This window comes from Acinonyx jubatus, chromosome C1, assembly GCF_027475565.1.
Source record: "Acinonyx jubatus isolate Ajub_Pintada_27869175 chromosome C1, VMU_Ajub_asm_v1.0, whole genome shotgun sequence".
Lineage (NCBI taxonomy): Eukaryota > Metazoa > Chordata > Mammalia > Carnivora > Felidae > Acinonyx > Acinonyx jubatus.
In genome coordinates, this window is record NC_069381.1 from 27,676,090 (window position 1) to 27,703,277 (window position 27,188).

General features: G+C 53.4%; 2 protein-coding genes across 3 annotated transcripts; both read right to left on the reverse strand.

The window, feature by feature from the left end:
- Positions 1–4,197: 4,197 nt before the first annotated feature.
- On the reverse strand, positions 4,198–10,832 carry MRPS15 (mitochondrial ribosomal protein S15). The gene is made up of 8 exons (XM_015070312.3): positions 10,577–10,832; positions 10,255–10,299; positions 9,070–9,145; positions 8,128–8,176; positions 7,567–7,651; positions 6,321–6,379; positions 4,604–4,795; positions 4,198–4,354 (listed from the first exon to the last, which is right to left on the reverse strand). Exons 1-8 carry the CDS (start codon positions 10,713–10,715, stop codon positions 4,217–4,219), a joined length of 783 nt encoding a protein of 260 aa, XP_014925798.1. The 5' UTR covers positions 10,716–10,832; the 3' UTR covers positions 4,198–4,216.
- A 1,847-nt stretch (positions 10,833–12,679) lies between these two features.
- CSF3R (colony stimulating factor 3 receptor) lies at positions 12,680–26,470 on the reverse strand. Of its 2 annotated transcripts, none has more exons than XM_015070314.3 (17): positions 26,291–26,470; positions 25,162–25,216; positions 23,104–23,187; positions 20,686–20,982; positions 19,638–19,761; positions 19,301–19,488; positions 18,284–18,453; positions 18,016–18,169; positions 17,844–17,923; positions 17,210–17,417; positions 16,047–16,235; positions 15,564–15,665; positions 14,791–14,937; positions 14,536–14,676; positions 14,206–14,299; positions 13,884–13,962; positions 12,680–13,471 (listed from the first exon to the last, which is right to left on the reverse strand). In XM_015070314.3, exons 3-17 carry the CDS (start codon positions 23,165–23,167, stop codon positions 12,992–12,994), a joined length of 2,517 nt encoding a protein of 838 aa, XP_014925800.2. In that variant the 5' UTR covers positions 23,168–23,187; positions 25,162–25,216; positions 26,291–26,470; the 3' UTR covers positions 12,680–12,991. The 2 variants fall into 2 exon arrangements, with proteins under 2 accessions (XP_014925800.2, XP_014925799.2); XM_015070313.3 differs by having other exon boundaries at positions 13,884–13,965; positions 26,291–26,469.
- Positions 26,471–27,188: the final 718 nt, after the last annotated feature.

Here is a 27,188-nt window from a genome sequence, read left to right on the forward strand (position 1 = left end):
TGTTGGGAGGCGCCCGAGGCGGACGCTTATTGGGCCGCCGGCTGCCGCCTCCGTGGTGGATTGGGCCTCGCGGTTCGAGCGCCGCTTTCGTCTCCAGCTGGGGTGGCTGGGCTGCCCCCTGCCGGAGAACGCGGAAAGCCCGAGCAGAACTTCGGGGTGGGCAGCCGGACCTGGGGTGGAATCCCGGCCCCGCCCTTTCCGAGCTCTGCGAGGCTGGCCTTCCCTATACGTGGAGGGGTCACCCGCCACACAAGGTTGCAGAGAGGAATCCCTGAGATCGTGCAAAAGGCCCCGAAAGCCCTCAGTAATCTTTTGGATGGGTGAAGGGCCAGAAGGCCTTAACTTGCGTTTCCGTCCTAAAAGAGACTTGGAGTGAAGTCCCACCTGGGTTTCGTGCTCCGTGAAGCAAACCAGGCCTGTTCACGTCTGGCCGCCCCGCGAGCAAGCGTGCTGGGGTTTCTCTGAAGCTCCCTCCTTTCACACTGTCGAGCAGTTGTCTGCTTGGAGCGCAGCGACCCCACGCTTCACTCGCGTCATGAGCTCCAGCATCACCTTCTTGTTTTCCGCTGTACGTTTTTACTTTGATGAGCAACCATTTCTGTAAATTTCAATACTTCTAAAGCCTACGAATCCTCTTTCCCTCCAGCCACTCAGACTTGAAATCTGAGCCTTGGCTAACAATTCTGGTCTCCTTGGGTCCTATTATCAGTCACCACTTCTGCTTTTACCTCCAAAATCTTTCCCACACTTATCTCTTCGTTTCTTTTTCTGCCTGCATTAGTATGTTGTCTCTCCACCCGCACTGGCTGCTAGGCTAACTTTCAGCAGCTACCATTTTCCATGTGACGCATCCCTTCTGTGCTCTCCAACTGTTTGCCAGATCGTAGTCTAAGTGCCTGGCATGGCATTCAAGACTCTCCACTCTGACTGTAACTACCTTTTTAGAGACATCTTCAGCACTCCCCCATTTCCCCCTAATGCAGCAGAACTCATCTATCTCATTGGCTTTGCCCCCTCAGTGGAACGGCACATCTTCTTCATAACCACACCTACTACTGCAAAGTCTTGCCCTGACAGCTCAAGTCCTTCCCATTCCTTCTCTAGTCCCCTTCCCTTTCCAGCCAAGTTCTCAAAAGTAGTCGAGGGGCACCTGGGTAACTCAGTTGGTTAAGTGTCTGACTTCAGCTCAGGTCATGATCTCAGGGTTTGTGAGTTGGAGCCCCACATCTGGCTCTGCACTGACAGTTTGGGGCCAGCTCAGAGCCTGCTTGGGATTCTCTGCCTCCGTCTGCCCCTCCCCTGCTTTCTCTCAAAAATAAATAAACATTAAAAAAAAAGTAGTCAACGCTCACAACTTGAATTTCCTTAACATCCTCACTCCGTACCTCACTGCAACTTGGATTCAGTTCTCTCCATCCCACTGAAACTACTTCGCCATGAAGACTTTTTGGTTCTTAACCAACATTTCAGTATTGGATACTATATGGTCATTGAAAGGTGGCAGCCCAAGGCTTTGATTTGATTTTGCCTATCTGCAGTTTTAAAAGGGGAAATAATTGGGATAGGAATGTATCAAGCAGCTATACCTGGCCTTTCATACATCATGTTAACCTGCCTGATTGCTAAAGGCATTTAAGTTTGCTGTAACATAGACTCCTTCCATGGTGTCTCAGGCCTTTTTTTTTTTTTTTTTTTTGCCTCTAGGCAACGTGGTAAAATGAGCAGAACACAGGCTTGGAATAAAGATGGACGTGGGCTTGAATTCTAGGCCTGCCTCTAACCAGCTGTGTGAACTTGGACAAGTTACTAACCTCTGAGCCTCAGTTCTCACATGCTAAAATAAGGATAATTGTGCCAATATGGGATGGTTGGATAGAGAAGGTGACTTAAAAAAAATTAAAAAAAAAATTTTTTTTTCAACGTTTTATTTGTTTTTGGGACAGAGAGAGACAAAGCATGAACAGGGGAGGGGCAGAGAGAGAGGGAGACACAGAATCGGAACCAGGCTCCAGGCTCTGAGCCATCAGCCCAGAGCCTGACGCGGGGCTCGAACTCACGGACCGCGAGATCGTGACCTGGCTGAAGTCGGACGCTTAACCGACTGCGCCACCCAGGCGCCCCTAAAATTTTTTTTTAATGTTTATTTATTTTTGAGACAGAGACAGAACATGAACGGGGTAGGGTCAGAGAGAGAGGGAGACACAGAATCCGAAGCAGGCTCCAGGCTCTGAGCTGTCAGCACAGAGCCCGACGCGAGGCTCGAACTCACGGACCGCGAGATCATGACCTGAGCTGAAGTCGATGCTCAACTGACTGAGCCACCCAGGCACCCCGAGAAGGTGACTTTAAAGATTAGATGATACTGTGCCTACAAGCACTTACAACAATGCTTTTCTTGTAGGGTCTGCCCTGTTGTGTCCCTTTTCTCAACTTCTCCACTGGTCCCCTTATAAGATGGCACCTGGCCCTCCAGCAAGTATCTCCATGTAGCTGTGTCCACTCCAAGTCCTGCCCCATAAAGGGCCTTCCCGCTGTTCCTGGAGGTGTTATCTGAAGAGCTCATCTGCCGTTCTGGGCCTCTCATCCCACTTCTGACTCTGCAGGACCCCAGCCTCTCTGTTCTACCCTCACTTTACCATCCCCCACCCCTCAGCTGCTCGAGTCAGGCTATGCCCTCAGAGATCATCTTTCCCATCCTGACATGGCCCTTTCTTTTTCATTTACACTCCCTCCTTGGGCAATTTCACCCACACCCATGGTTTCACTCACCATCTAAACATAACCTGTAAACTTGTGTCTAGCTTAGGCCTCGCTGCAGTCCTGGATCTAAGTTTCCAACTTCTCCTTGGACGTCACTTTAACACAACTTTCCCCTGTTCTTTCCTCCATGGCTTCCCATCTCAGAATGAATTCCAGAATCTTTTCCCCACTGTTGTGGACTGAATGTGTACCTCCCCCAATTCACATATTGAAGCTCTAACACCTAACATGATGGTATTTGGAGGGACCTTTAGGAAGTAATGAGTTAGATGAGGTCGCGAGGGTAGAGTCTTCATGATATTAGTGCTCTTATAAGAGGAAGAGATCTTTCCCCCCTCGCAAGTGAGGACATAGTCTGAAAGCGGCCATCTGCAAGTCAGGAAGATTCCTCAGCAGAAACCAAATTGGCCAGCACCTAGATCTTGGACTTCCTAGCCTCCAGAACTTTGAGAAAATAAGTTTCCATTGTTTAAGCCAGTTTATGGTTTTTAATGGCAGCCTGAGCAGACTAACACACCCAGAAAGGTCTAGATTATCTGGTGTCTGCTTTTCCCTCTGACCTCACTCATCTCTTCATTCACTGTTTTAGACACAGTCTCCCTTGCTTCTGCAAACCTGCCAAGCACGCTCAGACGTCAAGGCCTTGACACTTCACTTGGTATGAATGGGTGAACTTTGCAGGAAAAGGGGTACTCGTAACTCCCCAGAACTTACAAGGAATGTTTTGCGTATGTGCAGTTTCTCACGAATAGGACTTGTAGCTTTTATCAGATTCTTAACCTGAACACCAGCAGCTCTGCCCTCCAAACAATAAAGTGCTCTGATCGCTCCCCCTCTGATCCCCTCCCTGCACTGCTGCTGGTTAACCATCTAAACAGAGCTGGTGCGGTCTTCACTCCTTTGGTTTTAAACCATGACTGTCTCCCCACTCCCCAGAGGGCGGCCAGCGTATCAAGCCTCTCACACCCCAGCTTCAACTTCCCTGTCAAGCTCTATTTCCTGTTCCCAGTGTTCTCTGGACACAGCTTGCACCTGCTGACTTCTTTGCCTTTGCATTTGCAATTTCTTTGGCCCAGGACACCTTCCCACCCCATTTCTGTCTGGTGAGCTTCTACTTCAACTTCCAGGGCCCTGTCCAGAAGGCAGCTCTTACAGCCGGCTTTCTCACTCGGCCGCCAGCCAGCCAGCCAGCCGGCCACACTTCCTCTGTGCTGCTGTGTGCTCAGTCTCCCCTCTGCAGGAAGGAGGTGGACAACAGGGCGCTGTTTATGTGAGTGTGTGTGAGGGGTGTTGTGAGAACGTGTCCTCAGGTGTGTGAGGGCAGAGGCTCTGCCTCCTAAAACCCTGGGATCCCAGAGCTGAACGAACAAACAAATTCCTCCTCCTTGTTCTCAGCGCACAGAGCCCCACCTTCTCTATTATCCTTTAAGGCAGAAAGACAGAACTCTAATACAATTTATTGGTTTTCTTTGATTGCCTCTGGTCCAGCTCTGGAAGGGCTCTCCGGGTTCTTCTGGCCTTGTTTCCGGGCTGCCGCTGCTGCAGCTTTTAAGGCCCTCTTTTGCTTCTTCAGCTTCTGTACCTCCTGGAAAACCTGGGGATGAAAGGGAGCAGGAAGAGACTGTAACCCTATGCAAAACCTCAGACCTGGAGCAGCTGGGGTGAGAACAGACTCCCCCGGATGCTCACATCAGCTTTTCTCCACGGGGCTGATGGCCTGGGAGCCTCCTCAAGGCTTTGGGGCCAGTTCCACGCCTCGGTCAGGAACAGACTACCCTCCCTTCTGATCTCTCCACCACAGTCCCAGAGTGGGGTCAACGAAAGCAGCAATTCTGACTCGTACCCGAATGCACAGCGCCTTCTTGGTCGCCCAGCGATGGTGGGCTTTCCGGTGGTATGGAGCGGGGAAGGTGTACTCAATCCCCAGCTCCTTGCAGATCTTCTCAAAGACACTATAGTTGGTCTTACGGAGGTTTTTGAGCATCTTGTTCCTCTGGTCGATGCTCATCAGCAGATAGCGCTTATGGGTTTTGTCCTGCGAGAGAGTTGGTATATTACTTTTAGTGTCCTATTTAAGTGTGAGCCACTATACATTAACAAGGGATGGTCATTTCATCATCTCATTGAAACCTCCCAACAATCTTATGCAAATGTCAGTGCAACTCTCAGGTAGGTACTGTCATTGTTATTCCCATTTTACAGACAGGGAAAATAAAGGCTCAAAGATGTCACCTGATTCATAGGAGGTCCTAGAACTGTGCCAGGCAGGGACCTTGTGTGAGGTCAGGTCTGGAATCCACATCTATGGGTCTTACTCCAAATCTCATGCTCTTTCCCCTACGCCATCTACTCAGCCTCCCCACAGCTCAGCAAAGTGTCAGCTGGGCTGGAGAGGAGGGAAGGTCTGTGCTCCTCTGTGAGGGCTGCTGTTCACACTCCAAATGAGCAAAACTCTCCTCGCCAAGAAGCAAGATCAACCTGCTCCAGGGAACCCTGAGGTGCCGCCCATGCAGAGCCGGACCACTCTATTTATTAAAAATATGGGCAGCTGCCTAAATTACAGTAGCTCTGTGCCCACTGCTGTGCTGAGATATGGCATCATGGTTAAGGATATGGGCCCTGGAGGGGCACCTGGGTGGCTCAGTTAGTTAAACATCCAACTCTTGAATCTCGGCTCAGGTCACGATCTCAGTTCATGAGATTGACCCCCCCCCCCCCCCCCCGCGGCAGCGTGGAGTTGCTTGGGATTCTCTCCCCACCCCTCCTGCCCTCTCCCACTCGTGTTCTCTGTCTCAAAAAACACAAATTAAAAAATAAACTTAAAAAAAAACCCAACTACGAGATAATAAACTTGTGTTCTTTGCAAAACAAACAAACAAACAAACAAACAAAGAATATGGGCCCCAGAGCAAGACCACCTAGTTTCAAGTCCTAGCACATCATTTCTCAGTGGTGTGCTTTGAGGAATAACTTAATCACCCCATGCCGAGATTACGCCTTTGTAAAATGGGATAGAAAGATGGTTCTAAGGGTTAAATGAACTGATGCATGTGAGGTGCTCTGCACAAGGCCCAAAACTTCATATGACCATGCTGGTGCTTTATTATTTCACCTAGTCCTTGCAATCCCATCAGCAGGTACTACTATGCTCCCCACTTTACAGACAGGAGAACTGAGGCTTGGGCATGTAAAGTAACTTCCCCAAAGTCACACATCTGGTTAGCGGAAATGGCAAAGCTGAGATTTGAACCGAGTGCCAACCTGACTCCCTTCCTGCATTCTAGAAATACTGAGCACCCACTATGTGCCAGATGCTGCGGTCATGCCCTGAAGTCTGCATTCTTGACCATTGGTGACACTCAGCACAGCACCGTAAGGCTCCCATTTTTCCACTGGCGGCAGGAGGGGAATGTTTTTTCCACCGCAGCTGAGGGCCGGGCACCCTGGCGTTGTGGCCATCTGGCTTCTCAAGTTGCTTCTCTGGACCCAGAGCCCTTCACCTCTCAGACTCCTCTCCCCCGGCTGCTGGCGTTTAGCTGGGAGCGATGCCCAAGGTTTACCTTTCGGTGTTTCTGCCTGTGTTCTTCATAATTGCGGATCTTGACGGTCAAAGCAACAACTGAAACCACAAACCACAGAGGATGAGAGCTGGCACAGAGGAAGGAAGGGCCTGGGCCGGGGTTATGTTTTAAGACCTCAAGGAATAACAATCACCAGTGCTCTTATGTAGCTCTCTACAACTCCCAAAGCACTCTGAATTTCAAGATCTCAAAAGACTTTGGACTCTCTTTCCTTCAGAAAGCAAAGTCTAAGGAAGGCAAGTTCCTTAATCTTATGAACGTATCATCCCCAAACCATAGCACATAGCATTCTTAATGGTAAAACTTTAGAGCGTTCCTGTTGAATTCAGGAATCAGTCTACTGTCCATGCTATCATTGTTAATCATTCAATGCTGCACTGGTGGTCCTACCCAATGTAGTAAGACTAGATTCCCAAACCATCAAGGGTCTACTCCTTGCCTCTGCCCTTCCAGTGGCTACCTTTCTGTTTTTTGACTAGTGAGTTTTCAAATTCTTTTAATGTTTATTTATTTTTTGAGAGACAGAGACAGAGTGCGAGCAGGGGAGGGGCAGAGAAAGAGAGAGGGAGACACAGAATCCGAAGCAGGCTCCAGGCTCTGAGCTGTCAGCACACAGCCTGACGTGGGGATCGAACCCACAAACTGTGAGATCATGATCTGAGCCGAAGTCGGACGCTTAACCGACTGAGCCACACAGGCACCCCTCACTAGTGAGTTTTCAGAATTACCAGCTCTCACTCATCTCCTAAACTCTTGCAATATCCTTCCTTAGGTAGCCTCATATTTGATCCCTGCCTTTATTGCAAAGACGGGGGCAAAGGCAGAAGCGGAAGGTGGCACCAAGGAGATGCTGTCAGTACAGCAGGCCCTTCCTGGACACACAATAAGTTCTGGCAGCACTGTGGAGTGAGGTGGAATCTTGGCCCTGACCACTTGCCCCTTTACACCACCTTCGCTGCAGAGTAGAGAGAGACACAGAGACAAGCTTTGGTTCCTGAGGAAACTCTCCTGAGCTCACACAGAGGTATGAGGTGGGACCTGGGCGCTGACTCTAGCATCACAGAGTCCAATTTTCATCACTCTGGGTCCTTCTTGTCTCTCCCTTTATCAAGTCACATCTAATACCTAGTGTACTTGTAGACAAGAGCCCTGGATCAAGTACCAGCTAGCAGACCCCCCTCCCCTTCCCGCCGCTCTCCCACTCCCCAAGGGTCCCCTGACCAACTTCGAGCCTCCAGGGAGCTGGTGTCCTCAGGGTTTGCCACAATCTTCTTCATCAATTGCTCTTGCTTGACTTTTAGCTTCTCCTTCTGTTGAGGATAGAGACAGAGAATCTGTGTGGTCTGCCAGCCCCTAAGAGCTAGCCTTCATACCACACAGGCCCTGGCTACAGTCACAGAACCTAGGCCATGAAGTTCAGCACCTGGCTTCACTCTGTTCATCAGGGCAAGGCCTTTGGTCAGCACGTAGCTATTTACATCTAGGTGAGTCCGAGGCCAATGGCAGGTGAAATGGCTTACTGGATGAATGTCTCCAAACCTTGCTCATTCATTCAGGCATTAGATCATTACTGAGTACCTACTGTTTGCCGGGTGCTAGGGATACAGTGAGAGAACAAGACCGTCCCTGCCCTCGAGATGCTCAGTCTGGGGGATGGACGAGTGGTCACAGAATGACACTGGGATAAATACTGTGACTTGAGAAGCCTGGGGTGGTGTTACCACGGTAAGAGGAAGTCCCAGAGGAGAGGACTAGGAGAGGCTGGGATTTTGCACAGGTCACTTACCTGGCTGGCCATTTCCAAAGACAAGAGTCTTCTTACAACATCGTCAAACCTGTGCGGAAACCAGAGCAATGAGAGACAGGTGTGGGGGGACGGGGAGGAAGGGGAAACAATGCTGTTTCCATTTTAGTTTGAAAAGCAATTATGGTTAAAAAAAATTTTTTTTTTAATATTTTATTTTTAAGTAATCTCTACATCCAACGTAGATCTCTACGAGATCAAGAGTCTCACGCTCACCAACTGAGCCAGCCGGGCGCCCCTGAAAATTTCTTTTATAACAAAAGAGTCTCTGTGGAAGCGGGGAGCCATTTCTCGGGGATTAACAGCATGAATCTGATGTGCTGCGCTGAGAACATGGAACGATGTGATAACTACACAAAATTGGGGCTGTCCGTGTGAGTGTTCCAGGCCCATCACAGGGAGGGCAAAGGGAAGATTTTCATTTCAGCAAAAGGTATGGTTCAATCTGTCTTGAGACATTTCAATTCTATAATCGTTTTCTTCTCATGTCACACAGGACAGCTCCTAGGGCATAGGGCAGGGACTGAGCAGAAGGATCCCGGCTTTGGTGTCTTTCAGCTCCGTCCCTTAGAAGCTGTATGACATAGAACAACTTGGTAACGTATAAAAGGGAGACACTGTTTCTTCCCTCAGAGGGCTTTTTTGAGGATCCAGAGATGAGAGATTTCACAAAGACCCATGAGGTATGTTGCCTCCTTGCGAACTAAACCAGAGTACAAAAAAAGGCAAAAAATTGAGCTCCATGAATGCCATTCTGCCCTGCCACTCACCCTCACCAAGCCTGGGCTTCAAGAGCCCTCTGCCTGATTCTATGACCAAGCTTCAGATACAGTGGGCCAGGCCGGACCAGTCACTGTCTTCCCTTCCTCCTCCTCACTCCTCTTAGGGCACCCTACCTCATCAAAGAGATTTCTTTTTGCTTACTTCTCAATTCCGGGAATGTTCTGGTAGTCTTTGAGCAGCGTGGAAGGGGGAGGGTCATCTTCTTGGCTGCGCTGGACTGTCAAGTGTAGGGATGGAAAACACCAAGAGTCAACTCTCACTGCCCACCCCCTCAGTTCTGGCTTTTGTCACCAACTCCGTGAGGCACCCAGGGTCTCAAGCAAAACACTGGATATCTCTGGGCTCAGCTTCTCCTCTGCAAACGCCGCAGGCAACTGTCTTGATATTTCACGCTGGGAGTAGATTGCCTTTCCTAAGATCCCATATTGTGCCTCCACCTCTTACATCTCTGACTCTACAGTTATCGAATCCCCTACCAGGATGGGGCCTTTTGTGGACGGACTGAGTTTGACTCCTTTTGAATCCCCGGTCTGGTCCGTGGCCTCATGTAGAACAGGTACTTGACAAACGCTTGCTGGCTGACTGCATGAATGAAATAAGGGGATTGAGGAGGGACCCCTAGCTTTAGGACACCTGAAATGTAAGCACAAATCGGAAACCCTCGACCTCGGGCCTCGGTGTTGTGTCCTATTCCCTCGGGGATGAGGGAGAGGTACAAGGGAGATAACTTGTCCTCTCCATTCAGACCCTGCTCTGCCGCTATGTACATAATATTAGTAGCAATAAATGCTAATAGAGACTGCATTTATTGCGCTCGGTGCTAAGAATGCTTTTCATGTGTTATCACTGAATCCTAACAACAATCCTCTCAAATAGATAACTTCTACAATCATTTTAGAATGTGACTGGAGGAAGTAACTTGCCCAATATCATGTGCCCAGGAAGAGAGATCTCTTTAGTAAGAGAGATGCAGACTGCCTTGGAACGGGAAACCAAGCCCTCCACCACGGAAGGGTAGACACAAAGTGTCTACCTAGACTGTAGGTAGGCCTGGGTACGCCCAGCACGCCCTCCCCCTGCTAGCTCACTCTCACTCATACCCAGTCCGAAAGCTCCCGCGCCGGCTCGCCACCCCCACCCCCCACCCGGTCCCGGGCAGGTTTCAGGTTACAGCCTTTTGACAGAGCGGACGTGGGGGTCTTCTGCTCAGGACCTCTGGCCCACCCCCATCGAGTGGTTCTAAGTAGCCACTTCTGTCCCCTTGGCCACCCGGCGTCCCTCCAGACGTCCCTCTCTCCGCGGAAATCCCACCCCAAGAGCTCCTACCTGGTTTCTGGATGGCATATCCGCGAACGGCCGGAAGGATAACACCTGTATAGAAGAGAAAGGGCCGAGGCCCATCTCCTTAAACAGTCCAGCCACGACTCCTTTCTGTGGCCCCTGCATTTACCCTTCCTGCAAGGTCTTGGCGCTTCGGCGCCTAGCAGCCGCCCCATTTCTTCCGCACCCCGCGGCCCCACGCCTCTCCCACCTCGTCTTACTTCTTCCCCACCCGCTGGCCTTTCTTCCCCATCCTCGTCCCGCGTGTCCCCCATCTCCGCCCAACCCCACCTCCCTGCTCGAGTTGCTTAGGTTCTCAGCTCCTCACCTCCAGGAGGGGAGGGAAGGCCCCACTGGCGGAAGGGAGGAGGCCTGGCGCACGCTCCGCCCGGCAGCCCGCGGACTGGAGCCTGGGCCACTGCCTGGGTCGGAAGCGACCTCAGCGCCCTCCACGCTGTTCTCAGCATGCCGACTTGTGACCCCGCGGGGCCGGCGCCACCGCCGCCGCCGTCCCTTTTGCGGCACGGACCGCGTTACAAGGGCGCCGCCATGCTGGCTCAGGCTCGACCAATGGAGTGCAGTTGCGAGACCGGAGCAGATGAAGACCGAGAGAATGGATGGGAAAGGCAAGACCCGGGGTGCGGCGCGATTGGGTCCAGGGGAGAGCAGCCGTGCGGGGCTGGGGGCTGGGTGATTGCGGGCCTGGCCAGTGGTGTCCGGTGCTGTATAAATTCTAAGATGCCATTTTCCCCCTTGGGCATCCCGCCCTTAATCCCACTCTATGTACTTGGCCTTGGGCCCCGGTCATTTTGGAGGCTCCCGTGGGGCCTGCCGTATTCTTCTCCCCCAACCTAGTGTTTCCGCCTCCTCTCCTCCTGTATTCCACGACGAGGCCCCCTAAGAACTACTGGGTTCCAGCCTCCTCTCGGGCAGCCTGGTAAGCCTCGTGATGAAGGTCGTTCGTTGATTTTGGAATGGGACAGTCCTGGGCTGAAATCATAGCTCATTTTATTCATCAGTATTTACTCACTGTATGATCCTGTGGGCAAGTCACTCCACCTTTCTGGGCCACGGTGTACTCATTCATCACATGGGAATGGTAATAACAGTATCAGTTTTTTGCATTGTTGGAGGATTACCTGAGGCAGTTGTGTGCCAAGGACCCGCTATATAGTAGGCATTTGATCAATATTTGCTGTGTTAATATTGGTGAAATGAGGGGTGTAAGGACAACTACAAATTAAAAGTAGGGAAAATAAATTTTTGATGACACAAAAATAAAATTTTAATCCTCCCTGGTGCAAAGAGGGAGAAAGCTCTTCTCCCCTTCACTTTGCTTAAAGCATTTACTTTTGAAAACTTGTAATTGTGAATTCTTTCTCTGCCCCTTTGAGGCACTCGTAAATCTTTTTAAAAGCTAAATAAGCCTCTTGCCAGTTTTACAACATGTTTTTCTCAAGGATCTGGGAGCCATCTCTTGAAATGTAATCATTAAGGGAGGCAGTGGCCCTGTCTCCCAGTTTCTGCCTGCATCTGAGTTGCAAACCTGACTCTTCTCATAAAGATATGAGAAATTTAGTTTTCTTTTGGGTAAAGACAATTAGTAAACTTGCGTGGCTACCCCATTTATCAGGAGAATTTAGGATGAACTCTGTGTGACAAAGACAGATGGTGTCATTGAGGACAAGTTACTGTTTATCTTAAGAAAATGTATGCAATAACCTGTATCCACCTGGCTATATACAAGGGTAAGACTTCTGTCTTTTCAAGCTCTTTAGGGGATTGCTGGTGATGCACATGCATTTCACATTCTGGTTTAATGTTCATTCAATAATAAAACAGATTTCTTTTTCTTCTACCCTTGTGGAGAGGTTTTCTAGGTTGGCAGGATATATATATATATATATATATATATATATATATATATATATATTTAATAAAAAATATATATTTAACATATATATATTTAATATTTTATTTTTAAGTAATCTCTACACCCAACATGGGGCTGGAACTCACAACTCTGAGATCAAGAGTCACACATTCCACTGACTGACCCAGCCAGGCAGCCCAGGAGATTTTGTTTTTAATTATATTTTTCCAACAGGGATTGGTCTTTTCTGAAGTGTATTCCCCATATCCCATAGCATTTTGTGACCCCTCACCCCGACCCTCACAAGATAACTCTGGCCACTGTGCCCTAATGGCCAGTTTTCAAGTCTCCACCACTAGAATGGGAGCCCTCTGAGGGTGGACTGAGCCAAATCATTTTTGAATCCCTGCTGCCAGCACAGGACCTAAATGCTACATGTGGGCTGGTGGAATTAATGAGCGAAGGAAAGAATACACAAACGAACAGTTCTGATAAGTACCCCCATCACTGCTAGGGCCCTGAAAAGAAAAAGAACAGAGACTCAGGCACACTCAAGAGTTTCTCGAAACCAAAACAAACCAAACCTTGAACCGGTTTAAGAGACTAAAATTACAGGAATTAAACACAGAAGGCTAGTGGGCAGGGTTGGATGAAGCATTCTCTGGCCACTAAAGTGAGAGGCAGGGTCAGCCCATGGGGCCTGGGAGGTGGAGGAAGGATGCTGGGGACCAGAGATAGGGAGATACTGGTAGTCTTCCTGCCCTTCTGGGACGAGATGATTTTTTCATGATGGGCTTACTGATATTCTCCTCTCCTCTGGATGGCCCAGGCCTTTCAAGAGGCAGGCCTGGGCGGGGGTCCCAGGAAGTGCTAGATGCCCCCCAGCCCCTCCACCCCATGGACCTGGAGCCCTTGCAGGAGGGGGAAGTCAAGCAGTGGCCCAAAGACACAATCATCCTCCTGGTTTGGGACGAGGGGCTCTGGGGTCCCCAGGGGGCTGTTCTGGAACCAGAGGTTCTCATAAAACTTGGGGCTGGGAGTAAGGCCCCCTAGGAGGGGCTGAGTAGAGTCACAGCGGAGGTAGTGCCCTGGACCTGGGCCTGTGGGGCTGCCCAGCACCTGCCCATAAAAGACCTGGTCATTGGTGCTAGACGGGGGCTGGGGCTGGGTGGAAGGTGTTCTTGGGTCCCCCTGGAGCACATAGGCCTGGACCAGGGTGGGGAGGCCACAGGTCCCTGAGCTGTCGTTGGACTCCCAGGGCCCCGGCTTCTTCTCTTCTTCCTCCAGTACTGTGATCTTGGTGATGGGTGGCATGCCGGGGTCCCGAAGGCTGGGCAGCTGGAAGGCCTCCTGGACACAAGGACATGGGGTGAGGGCATGATTTATCTCGTAGTCATCCCAGCCACTGTGCCTTCCTGCGGTGGGCCTGTTGTGGGGATATTCCTGCTGCTCTCTGCTGGAGCCCAAAGGGTGACACTTGCAAAGCACCTCAGTCTGACGCGTGCTATGGGCTTCAGACTTAGCTCGGTGCATGTCCCCAATGATTCTGTGTGAGATTCACCTCAATTCACAGTGAGATGGCTGAGGCTTTGAAATGGGTAGAGTTGGGATGCAAACTCGGATCTGCTCTACTCCAGAGGGAGGGCACCTTGCTAGGAAGTGATGGGAAGGCCTGAGGACTCATCCTTGGGGGAGGTTCCTCTCACTTTGAGCCTGGGCCAGCGCCCCCGGCCCCATTTCCCTCTCCCATGGGGGTTCTTACCTCAACCATGATGGAGGGCACCCAGGAGCCCAGGCTGCTGTGGGCTGGGTCTGGGACACTTGGCCAGAGGGGATTCTTCCTGCTGGAGAAGAAGGCAGGTGAAGGCTGGGTCAGGCATGCCCCCTCCCATCTTGCCATCCTTTCTCCCACCCGCTCTAGCAGTTGAAGGCTCCCTAGTACAGAGAGAAGGTGGTGCAGGGCTGGACCCAGGCATGGGCCCTGAGGCCTGGGAAGGCGAGGAGGGACCTGGACAGTCCCGCTCCAGCCTGCAGTTCCCTGTGGGCAGGGGTAGCTAGGTGTTAGGTGTCTTGAGAGGACTCACCTGGGTCTGCAGCAGAACCGGGAAGCCCCACAGAGACAGATGAGCAAGACCAGGAGGCCAAAGAGGCCCAGGAGGATATGCAGCTCAGACTCCTCTGGGGTGAGGGGAAAGCCAGAAGAGATTAGAGTGCATGCAAGTGGGGCTGGGCCTCTTCCCTCAGATTGGGCTCTGAGGGCAGGAATGGGCCTCCTCCCTCAGCCTGGGCTTCATGGGTTGGGCTCAGTCTCCTCCCTCAGACTAGCAGATCCAGGCAGGGCCTCAAAATGAGAGATCCGTTGGGTGATGAACCTTCCCAACAGCCTTGGCTGGCCAGCCCCCTGCTCTCCTTACCTAGGGCTAAAGTCATCAGGGTAAGGCTTGTACTATTGGTGGCCCCGGCCTTGCTGGAAGCCATGAGGCGTACGTGGTACAAGCTGGCAGGTTCCAGGCCGTGGAGGACCAAGCCATGGGAGGAGGCATTCAGGGTGGTGACTGGGAGAAGAAGAGAATGGTCAGCCTGGGCCCAGATGCCGAGGCTCCCTCCAAGGCTGCTGGGCGTCCCCTCCCAGGCCTTCAGGGACTGTGAGGTACTGAGCAGAGACTCACAGAAGGACTGGTCCTGAGCGTTGGTCCAGAAGATGGTGTAGTGGGTCAGGGGGCTCTTCCCCAGCTCAGGGGCCTGGGGCTCCCACTCCAGCTGGGCCCAGGTCTTGCCGATGTGCTTTAGATGCAGCTCTGGGGTGTGGGAGGGGGCTGCCGGAAGAGAGCGAGGTGCAGGGGCTGACGGGGAGCAGGGAAGAGTGGAGAGCCTAGCTGGACATCTTGTGGCTCCCCAGAGCCCAGAACTGAGCCACACTATGGCGGGGAGTGGGAGAAGAGAGTCCAAGGGGACCCATGCCCAAGCCTCATGTTGCCAGCACCTTTGACTGAATTCCACAGACTGCTGATAAGTGGCTAAGTCAGGATTTGCACTTGGTTCTCTGACTCCAAAGCCTTGCCGCCTGATTTCTGCCAGGCTTGATTTTGTTGGGCTCACTATCTGATTTCTGCCACTCGCTCTCTGACTTTATGGCGGGCCTTCTGTCTAATTTCTGCCACACAGGACACTTGATTTCTTTCAGGGAAACTGGTTGATTTTTGCCAGATTCGCTTCGTGAATTCTGCCCAACTCACTCCCCAGTTTCTGTCACCCCACCACCTGACTTCTGTCCGGCTGCAGGGGTCCACTGTAAGCCCGGGGTCATCTTAGGGTTGGGAGAGGGTCTCCTGTGGGTCAGAGGTGGGGGAGGAAGGAAATGTTCCCTCATAGTCCTGATTGTGGGGCCCCAGGCAGGCGTTGAGAGGGGAGGATTCTGGGAGGAGCCTGGTGGCTGACGCACCCATCTCTTGGGAGTAGGCATAGATGTGCTGGGAGGGTCCCACGGTGTCCTGGTATAGAGGGGTCACGGTGATCTCATAGAGCTGAAAGGGCCTGATGTTCTCTGTGGAGAGAAAATGGGGCAGGCCCCCTGGTGAGGGGCTAACCTCTGCAGATGATCAGGAGCTAACCTCAGACCTCCAGTGGGGAATAACCCAGGCCTTGTGCTGCAGGGCTAGCCTCGTCTATCTCTTCTTCAGATCATTTGATGGACGTAAGGGCAGAAAAGGAGGAGAGCTAGGAAGGTGGCAGGGCAGGGCTGTGAAAAGGGAGGATCTGGCTAGACTGGGGGAAGAACTTCCTGATTCTGGGGGTATGAGACGAGACTAAGGAGTCAAGAAAGACTGGGGAGTCTGCTTCTTCTATAGGGGGGTTCAGCCCGCCCCTTGCTTTCTGCCTGACAAACACTGCCTCCTTGCCTCCCAGGTCCCCAGGCCTGCCTCACCCTGCAGCAGGATCCCGGAAATGTTCCCGTTGTGTTCCATCTTCCAGGTCATATTGCTGCTGCTGGGGCTGGGGGGACCCAGGCCCCAGGCAATCACATAGCCCCGAGGCCGAGGGCTGGGGGGCTCCCAGCCCACCCAGAGGCTGTGGGGATCTCGAGCTGTGGTGTGGAGCCTGGCCAGGGGCGGGCCTGGAGACAGGGTAGGAGGTAAGAGAGCAAAAGCAAGAAGAATGCGGGTCCCAGAGCCAGAAGCCTGGGTTCAAATCCTGGCTTTGTTACTTACAAGCCGGATGGCCTTGGGTAAGTCAACATCAGGACCTCAGTTTGCTCCTCTGTAAGGGTCCTGGCGCAGATCAAATGAGATGATGCCTAGAACGAGCCTGGCACAGTCCGTCGTGCCGAGGAGTGTCTGACAGGGATCAGTGCTAACGCTGTGTAGTTCATGGTCTGTGCGGCTATGGGCCTTGGTATGTATGAATTTACTGAGTCCGCTAAGAGTCGTAGGAGGGAGGCACTACCCTGGCCCCAATTTATCAAGGAGAAAACTGAGACAGGTTAAGTAATTTGCCTAAGGTCATGCGGCTCGTAAGTTGGAGTACCAGCTCTTGTTATCGCTGGTGTCACCTTGTGAGGACCCATGTTCAGGGGAACCTGGGGGTGGTGGTGGCCGATCCACTGAGAATGAGCAATTAACTCAGGGACCGTGTTCCAGCCGGAAAAATGTAGGGCTTTCTTCCTATCTTCTTTGGCAGAATGGACTGTGTGTGTGTGCATGTGTGCGCGCATGCACGCACATGCATACATGCACACGCGAATGCGTGTCTATGAGCGTCTGCACTTGTGAGCATGTGAGTGAATGTGAGCCTGTGTGGTACCACCACCAGCTTAACTTGGTTCTGGCTGATGATAACGAGAGTAGCTAACACATACTGAGTGGGAACGTGGTGCCAGGCACATGTCTTAATGGATGTGACCTTCACAACAGGGCTTTGAGGTAGGCACTGGATTGTCCCCCTTTGCTAGGTGAGTAAACCGAGGCCAGGGGTCACTTGCCTGGGTCATACTGTTAGCAAGTGACGGGACTAGTTGTGAACCCAGGCAGTCTAGCCTCTGAACGTTACGTGCTCACCCACTACACTCTACTAGCCGCCAGCGCCCTTTACCTCTGCTCTCCAGGAAGACCACTGGGGTGGGATGAGAGGTCCCCGCTGTGTTATAGGCCACAAGGACCACCTCCCGGGCTTCCGAGGGCAAGTGGAAGGTGCAGCTTAGCTCCGTGGTGTTGCAGAGGGCTGGGACTGCCCCAGTCTGGCCTGGTGGTCTGACCAGGTACCCTTGGATCTGCCCGCTGTATTTGTCCAAGGGCACTGGCTGCGGTGGACACAGGAAGAAGAAGATAAGGGGTGGGGGCGCACAGCTCATCTTGAGTGGGGAACGGCTTCTAGATGGGGTGGGTGGGTCATAGGAACTGAGCCCCCACAGGCTGGGAGCCAACCTTCCTCCCTCCCTTCCTTCTTCCCTGTTCCCCATGCCAGGTCCTAGGAGGGAGGAAAGGAAGGAGCAGGTTGACACTTAACCATTCCCTGAGCTGACTCTTTGCCATAGGTGAGTCCTACATTGTAGTCTCTCCAGAAGGGTACTACCCAGCTTCCTAGGTGCATGCAAAGTGCATGCAAATCACATACAAATACATCCAAACCTCCCAGAACTGTTGGAGTCCTGAGCCCCAGCCCACAGGGATCTGTCTGGGTTGGGAGAAGTCTCAGGGGTGGAGGGATGGCCTTCAGAAGGGGTCACCTTCCAGAACAGCTGCACATCCACAGTCCTAGGGTCCAGCTGCCTCTGCCGCCACCATGTGTCCAATCTGACGATGGGGGCTGGGGACGGAGTAGGAAGAGGGGCTCAGGGAGGGCCCTGAAGGCTGGACTTTGTCCTGATGGCTGCTCCTGGCCCCTCCCCACCCACTTACCCTGTTGTGCGGTGGTCAGTATCAGGCTAGGGCTCCAGTCGCTCCACTGGCCAGGCAGGGGCCAGCGGACGCAGCGCATTTGCAGGGCGTAGGCTGTGGATGGGAGGAGCCCACAGAGCTCATACTGGAGGGTCTCAGGGAGCAGGGGGCCCACCTGGTGGGATGGCCGTGGCTCTGAGCCTGGATCCTTGTGCCCTTCAGGCCCAGCTCAGCCACCCTCCCCTCAGCCACCCCCACTCCAGGCTCTTGAGGTTGCCTTCCACCTCACCAGGGCCCAGCTGGCTTCTCCGAGCTGTGGCTGGTGGCGCAGCTCGCATTTCTGTTCTATGTAGAGGCTCGGCTTCCATAGCTCCCAGCGCAACAGCAGGCAGCCTGGCTGGGGTGGGGCCACCTCAGGGCTGGGGGCCAGGGCCCACAGTGTGGGGGGCTCCAGCTTCACTGTAAGGAGGAGGGGTTGTCAGAAACCTTCCCTGCCCCATCCTCTATAGGAGTAGGCTCTGCCTTATTCCTCCTTCTCTCTTTACCTGTTGTTCCATTTTCTGCCCTGGGGTCTCCACCCCTGGGGTCTCTGTCAGCCTGCTTCTTTTTTTCTCCGTCTCTCTGTGTCTCTTCATCTCCATGTCATCATGTTTCTGGAGGTCTGTCTGTATATATGTGTCTGTCTCTCCCTAGGTCTCTGTCTCATCCTTCTGTCCCGGGGCCTTTGCACTCGTCATTCCCTCTGCCTGGAGATCTTACCCTTCAGATATCCAGCAGCCTGCTCCCTCATTTCCTTCAAGGATCTTCTCAAATGTCACCTTCTTAGTGAGGCCACCCCTGATCACCTTACTGAAAGAGCAATTGTCCCCCCTCCCCCCCCCCCGGCTTTCCCCACCTCCCCCTCTGTGTTAACTCCCTCCTCATACTTCTGGTTGCCTGACATTCTAATTTATCTATTTTGCCCACTAGAACGTAACATTCCAAGGGCAGGACTTCTGATATTTCGTTCAGGTCTCCAGCACCTAGAACAACGCCTGCCTAGCGTGCCGTGGGCACTTCAAGAAGCTTGCTGAAAGAACGTGTCTCCCTGCCTCGGTGTTTCTCCCACGTCTGTGTGTCTGTGTCTCCGTCCGTAGCTCTGTCCCCATCTGCATTCCACTTTGTCTCCGTCTCTCTCGTCTGCCTCTATCTCTAGGCCATCCAGGATCTCCTTGTCTGTCACTGGGTCTGGGAGTCCCTCTCTGTGCCTCTGTGGATCTGCCCATTGTGGGGGCCTTTCCCCTCCCCCACACCCGGCGTCACCCACCGACATCCATGGGAACGAGGCACAGCTGTGGGGACTTTCCAGTCCCTAGTGCGTTCTCTGCCTGCACCCAGATGCCCATGTGCCGGTACAACTTCAGGTATTTGCGTGGGATAGAGCAGTGGCTGTCTCCGTCCTTAGGCACACAGTCAAGGATGGAGTCCTCTTGGGTCTGGCAGTTGTCCCGGCTCCTGCCAATAGGCCAGGCTTGGGTGTCTAGCAGAAGAAGAAAGCGAGGCTCCCTTCTCCCTCCCGTGTTTGCCTCTGGCTCCCCCAGCCCCACTCCTGCCCATGCCCCACCCCAGGACCGAGAGGAACGCGGCCAGAGACCCCTCCTTACTTGAAGCTCTTGAGGGTGAAGTTGGTGGGCAGGTGGTTGTGGGGTCCTGGCTCCCACTGACAGATGAGGCTGTTAGTTGTGAGGTTCATGAGGCAGGACAGGTTGTGGGGCGCGGCGGGAGGGTCTGCACGAAGGGTGGGGAGAGTGAGGGCTTGGAGTAGGGCCACTCGGAAAGCTCTGACTGGAATCAGTTATTTTCGTTTCCTTGCTCGGGGTTGTTCCCTCTGGGGTCACCTTGTCTACTAGCTCGCCTCCTTCGGGGTGACCCTGGAGGGGCATCCCTGGGGCAAGTCAAATTATAGGCATGTACAGGGCAGGCATCACAGAGCCTCCGACCCCTTCAGCTCGGCCCCCTTTGACCGTGACAGTGTAGGTCTGGGTTTTCATCCTGGGTTTGCCATTTATTAGCCATTGTGATCTTCATGTCATTTAGCCGCTCTGTGCCTCAGTTTCTTCATCTGTAAAACGGGGCGATGGTGATATGCCTACCCCCTGGGTAGGGCTGAGTGACTCACTATGTACAAAGCGCTCAGGGCGATGTCTGGCACATGGCAGGTGCTGTGTAAGTGTTTGCTCTACTCCTAGTGACTCTTAACAAGGAAACCTGGTCTTCGTTCTTTCCTCATGCACTGGCTTGGCATCGTCTCCTTGCTTCTCAGTTTGAGCAGAGGGCTGAGACTGAGTTGCAGAGAAACTGAGAGCAGGCCCAGATGGTAAAGTGTGTCCTCCCTGGGCACACCCTCCAGTGGCTGGGTAGTTGGGCTTATGTGGCAGCCATATGGAATAGTGGTTACTACACTCACTTCAGAGCCACGCCGGCTGATATAAATCTCGGCCACATCCTTATTCGCCTGTGCCCCTCACCAAACGAGCCTCAGTTTCCTCATCTGCAAAATGGGGCTAAAGAGCACTCCTCGCTGGTAGGGAAGGTTATCTGATACCATGCCCATAATGTGCTTACTGAGCAAGTGCTCGGTGAATCCTAGCTCTTATTCGTGTTGGCAGGAGGGCACGGAGGCGGAGTGGGTAGACGGCCGCAGGGACTTACGGCCTGCCCACAGCTCAGCCTGGTCCAGGATCTGCACGCTGTTGCCCCAGCGCAGGCAGCAGGAGAGAAGGTCCCGCGGGCGGTTGAGCGGGGGCAGCGTGATGGTGGATTCCTGGCTTCCATCTGCCAGACGCTGCTGCCTCTCTCCGAGCTGAAGCTGTGTTCCCAACTTCCACAGAATCTGTGACTCCGGGCCCAGGTGGCTGCAGTTGGGGCTGATGGTGCAGGAGGCTGTGATGGAGTCCCCCAGGCGGACAGTGGAGGTTGGGAGGCTGATGTGCCCGCATTCCTCCAGGCCTGGGGTGGGAGAGAATGGGCCATGAGTCACCCCTGTGCCTGGCAGAGCTGGGCCAAAAAGCTAAGTCTTTGGACTCCTAGACTCAGGGCCCTTACCTTCTTGCCTCCCCGCCGAAGTTATGGGGGCTGGAAAGGGGAGAATGTCTATGGGGACGGTGAGGGGCTCTCAGGGGCAAAAAGAGAGAGAGAGAGAGAGAGAGAGAGAGAGAGAATGATGTGTTGATCAATGCTTATCAACTGACTGTACAAGAAAGCCACATCCTGATTTGTAGTATGGGCTGCTTTCCCTGGTGTAAATATTTCCCACCAAGACTGATTTTCCAGCCACCCGTGTGACATCACTGAATGTGAACTTGGGAGGAAACGTGCGCCCTTAGGTCTCGCAAGCCAGCTCCAGCACACCGCAGGACAGAGACAGGTCCCCTCTGCAGCCCCCTCCCCAAAGGTGGTGAAAGTGGTGGTTTGAATGATAGGCAGCCCACAGCCCCAGCTCTCCGAATTCAGATCTGATTGTGTTACTGCCTCCGGATCACGGCGCGTCAGCACTGCAGCCGTGTGGTGGGTAAGAGCACGGATGTTGGAACTAGACCGCCTCGGTTCAGAGCCTGGTTCTATTGCCTATTCGTTGTGTGATCCTGGTATGTTACCGAGGCTTTCTGTGTCTCAATTTTCTCATCTGTAAAATGGGGATGAAAAATAGTCCCTACTTTCATGTTGCTGCAAGGATTAGATGTAATGACATGCCAGGCACCACCAGTGTCTTTGCTGCCACGATCAGGATGAAAACCCAGGTCCTTCTCAGGGCCCTCCTGGCCTTGTCCATGCTACGCCTCCCAGTTCCAGCTCAGACCACCCCCTCTCGTCGGCAGTCACTCTGGCCTTCTTCCTATTCCTTGAAAATGCCACGATCTCTCCAATCTCCAGATCCTTGTACCTGCTGTTCCTTTCTCAGGGGCTCTTTTTTTCCTCTCTCTCACCTGCTTAACATTTAGCATCTTGGGGGAACCAGACCAGGCCCTGATCAACCAGACCAGGCCAAGTGCCCTGAACTTTCCTAAAGCTCTTTTCATCCTTCCTAATTACGGAGCCATGTGGTTAGTTGTTTATCTGTCTCCCCAGAGATCAGGCCAGAAGTTCTGTGAGGCCAGAGACCTTGGCTGTTTGGCTCATGACTGTATTGCCAGAGCTTAGCACGGAGTAGGCTCTCAGTGAATATTTCTTGTCTAAACAAATAAGGCAGCGCTGCACTTTGCCCCCCCCCCCCCCCAAATGCCTCTTCTCCTCTGTCATGTGTTCCTGGGCCTGTTTTGCCGATGAGGAAGCTGAGGCCCTAAGAGGAGAAGGGATTCTCCCAGGATCACGAAGCAAGTTCATGACTTTCAACGTGGGGCTCCCATCACTTCACAGACTCAGCATTTCAGACTGGAAGGGACCTTGCAAAACTGTGCACTCCAGAACTTCGCCAGGCACTGCATCCTTTTCAGCAGGGCTGAGGGTGGCCTGCTTTGTATGGCTTGCCAGCGAAGAATGGGTTTTACATTTTTAAAGGGTGAAAACAGAACAGAAAACAGATAACAGCATGCAATAGAGACTGTATGTGGCCTCCATAGTCCTATCAAGCAAAGTGCGCTGGCCCCTGCTGCACAGCCTCCCTGTCAACCCTGGCCTCGGCTTGCATATCCCCAGAGATGGGAAGCTCTCTACCTCTCAAGATAGAGTTTCCATAGTTGGGGAGCTCTGCCTGGGCTTCCCGACTCCAGGATGAATCCTGCCTCCTTGTGGCTCCCACCCTGATCTCTTGGTTGCCCACGAAGCCTGCAGGGGACTCAGAGCTTCCTTCTGACAGCCTGGCAGAGATTTGCAGACAAGGCCTGGGTCACCCAGCCCTTTCCAGGCTGACCAGCCCAGGCCCGCTCACCATTCCTCATGGATGGTGGTTTGCCCGTAGAGGTCTGTGGGTGGGAGCCGGCTACCCCACATCTGTGGCCCAGCCTTGGTTCTCTGGGGACCCCAGGAGCAGTGTGGCAGTGCAGGGAAATGATTCCCGCCTCCACCCACTCTGTCTTTCTCGCTGTGACTCCTCTCCCTCCCCACAGCACCCCTATCCCCGGCCATACTCACTTCTGGGGAGCAGCAGGATAATCAGGGCAGCTCTGGTCAGGCTCCAGGTTCCCAGCTCCACCATAGTGCCAACTTGGTGCTCACCTGGAGGCAGAGGGGGATGGTGAAGGTCATGGGCTTCGGAGTAAGAGCTGAGCTTAACCCTTGCTCTGCCACAGTGTAGCTTTGGCCAGGTGACTTGACCTCTCTGAGCCTCAGTTTCTTTGTCTGCAAAATGGAGGTAACAACAGCCTATACTGCAAAGGGCTTTGGGAGGAAGACAAGAAATGGTGCAAGACGAGGGCTTCGCATAGTGCCTGGCACGTAGGAAATGACTGTGTGAGTGACTGCCACTGTTGTTATTATATTTGCCTTCCAGGAGAGAGCGGGGACAGGAGCGTCAAGGAATAGCATTCTTCCCCCTTCCCTTTTATCTGGGAAGGGGGAAGAGCTGGGCTGGCACAGCTGGGCTTGCACACAGGTAGTTTAATAGGAAGGATCCCAGGAACACTGAGGGGGTGGGGAGAATGATCACAGGTAAGGAGGGAAAGCCGACATAATGGTGTATCACAGACTTGGGGCTCCATCCTGCTGGAAACTTCCGAGGAGCCGTGTAGAATACACGTCAGAACTATCCACCCAAGGGACAATTTATCCCTTGAACAGGAGGGAGGATGGGAACATTCATCTACTGACTTCTATCCCCCATCAGTCAAGGGCTGTTCTTTGGGGTGTTAACTTCCTGGCACGTACAGGTTGCACACGCGTGAGCACTAGGCATGTTCTCCTGAGTGAGCCATGCCAGAAAGGTTAGAGGCGCCCCTTGGCGGAAAGTGACAATTGCATGGAGTAGCTGAGGCAAGGGGCTGTCAGGTTACACCTGGGGGAGGCTGGCCTCTGTGGCGATGGTGGGAAAGGGAGGGCACGGGGGTCCATGCACCCCCGCTTCTGGGCATAGACCTCTGGAGGTTTTCTGGGGCCAGGTGCCCTGTGGTCCTGGCGACAGTGCCTGCCTGTTGGGAGCCTCCAGTTTCTGTTCCTGGAAGTAAGCCAAAGGTATTCTGCCATGGCGGGCTTCTAGCCTAACTTTCCATTCTGCTCCCATTGGGGTCTTGGGGCCTGGCACCTGCTTCTTCAGCACTAATTGGCACCCTCGGTGGCAGGTCAGTGGAAATCACTGTCTAGCCTGCGTGTACATGTAGGAACACATGCATGTAAGTGGTGTCCCAGCAGACCCCCTGTGCTCAGAAGGGGGAAAGCTCCTCTCCTTTTTTCTCTTCCTCCCAGGCAGGGGTATGAATAAGAACTTCCCAGACACCCAAGGCAGGGGCCTTACCCCAACCCCTGGGCTATTTGTATACGCTTCGGTATCAGGATGCCAAGGGACTGCTAGCCCGTAAGTCACTTTCTTGCCAATCAGGAAAAAAGCGCCCCTTCCTCTGGGCAGATGCAGGCTCACACTAAGACCTGGCAACTGAAGAATAGACTGGATTTCAGCTTCTACTTACTCCTTAGCTGGGCAGCTTTGTGCAGTGAGAAACCTGCACCACTGTTCAGAGCACCCTGGTCTACTAATCAGTGGTTGGCAGCTTTCTTACTGCATTATACCAGTTTGATTAGCATCAACCCCCCCGCCTCCCCCCCCACCCCCCCCCCCACACTTGTTGGGGAAGATTTAGCCTCCTGGGCCCAGATTTTGGGACACTGGTTTCCATTTCTTTGTGCTTTTGATCATACCCCAGCCCTGCTGCCCTAGCAAGGATCAGCATAAGGCCCAGCCTGTGCCCAGTGAGATACCACTTCATCCCTGTCCTCTGACTCCTGTCCAGAATGGGTAGCCAAACCCCACCCTGAGAGGTCGGGCATCCTTCCCCTGGGTTGCTGCTGAGTGTCGGCATGTCTGACATCAGTCTCTGGTCCCCCACTGCGGCCCTGGGTGACCCTTACCCCAGTTGAGAGTGTTGAGAGTGATCTGGGGCCTGTTGGAGCGTGGTCTCACTCTCTGGGGGCCGGTATGTAGACAAGTGGGGAGTCCGGCTTTGAGTTAGACCAGCCTCCAGCCCCGACTCCGCTACTTACCAGCTTTGTGGCCTTGGACAGGTTACTTCACCTTTCTGAACTTCAGCGTCCCCATCTGTGAAAGGGGGAGAACATCAGCACCCCGTTCTCAGGGCTGTAGTGAGGATGCACTGAGATGGTCTGTGATAAACGCGCTCAGCGCAGAGCCTGCGTAGAAGAAGCCCTCGGGGACCGTCGGTTGTTTTCACGTGCCATGAAGCGGGGCACTGCATCATGGAATCCAGAACCCTCCTGGCCTCCTCTCCTGCTTATAGGCTGTGTGGTCACAGCCCCCCAGGACCGCCACCTTGCTTTCATCCGTGTCACACGGCATGGTTTCAGAGCCCCATTTCTGGGTTCCCTACGTGTGGCTCCTTGGGACCCCAGTCTCGCCTTCTCTCCAGCCATCTGCCCGGTTCTCCCGCTCAGTTCCAGTCGAACCCGCTGCCTCCTGGAGGCACTGCTATCACCCACGTCTTCCTGCTCTCCTCTCCTTTCCCTGCACTCAGCCTTCTCCCTTGCTCTCCCTTCCCCAGCTCACACCCTCTCTCTCCTGTTGTGTTTACTCTCCTACGTGGAGATTCTTTCTGGGGGGAAGGAATCTGGGACTGATTCTTTCTGACAAAGAAAGAGCCCAGGAGATAAGGACGCTGACCTAGAGACCCCAGCACTCAGGGCTGAGAAGCAAGAGGTCCCCAAAATAGTTTAAGATTCAAGAGGAAAATGTAAGAGATGGGGGAAGGCACAGCAAGACTCTGAGTCAGACAGAGAGAGACCCGGAGCCCAGGCCAGGGAGGGGCTGGGGAGGAAGACAGAAACAGGGGAGACAGGGACGGGCTGAGACACAGGGTCCGAGACAGGGACGCGGAGAGGGATGGCGATTGTGTCCTTCCCCGAGCCCAACTTGATGTCCCCAAAGAAATATTCGGCTATTTATGACTTCCCCGATGCACACCCCCTACCCCCAAAGAGGAGGCAGCCCTGGTCAAAGACACTCAGTGTCCAGGGCTCCTGGTTCCCAGGGACCAATCTGAAAGGCAGGAGCCCTGGTCCCAGGCCTGCATACGGGCATTTGGCAGAGCTCGGGGGAGAGTGGACCTGGGACTCGTCAAGCTGGAGATGCAGCCCTCCTTGGGGATCCCCTACTCACGCTGGAGCCTGCAGCGGGCACCCGCCTGGAGGACCGCCCTGGAGAGCCGTCTCTGCTCTCCTTTTGAGGGCAAGTTCCTGAAAACAGCCGCAGGCCGGCTTCTCTCCCCAGCCCTGTCGTTAATGGCTCAGTCTGTGACAGGCCCAGGAGCTGTGGATTGCAACACCTGCCCGGCCTCCTTCTCTCCCTTGCGCTTTCAGTCGCTGAGGCACAGGAAGGAGCCTGGGAGGGAAGCCGGTGGGGCCGGGCAGCCTTCCTGCCTCAGGGGTCTCAAAGGGGCCGGGGAATGTGGCAACGGTGTCCCTCTCCCCTGCCTCCGGATTTCCTGACCTCAAAGCTTTGAGGCTGGCCAGGGCCCAGGCTTCAACCCGCCTGGGTGCCATTCCCATGGTCCACTCCTGGGGGAACATCAGTCAGAGACAGACCCTGGCTCGAAGACTCGCTCGGCTCTAAGTCTCTTTGGCTCTAGCCTTGGGGCTCTGATCCTCCCAGTACTCTAGGCGGCAGCTTCCAGGTGACAGGAAATTTTGTGACCCAGCACCTTACTCACAGTGCCCCTCTTTGCTACATTTTCCACCATGGACAGACGATGGAGAAATGGGGATTCTGGGAACAAAATAAGGGGATGAGCTGGTGAGGCTCAGCCTTCATATGCTCACTTGAAATTGGTTTACTCATCGGGGCGCCTGGGTGGCTCAGTCGGTTAAGCGTCCGACTCTTCATTTCGGCTAAAGTCATGATCTCACGGTTTGTGAGTTCGAGTCTCCCATTGGGCTCTGTGCTGACAGTGCAGAGCCTGCTTGGGATTCTATCTCCCTCTCTCTCTGCCCCTCCCATGCTCTCTCTCTCTCTCAATAAATAAAATAAAAATAAGCTAAAAAAAAAAAAAAAGAAATTG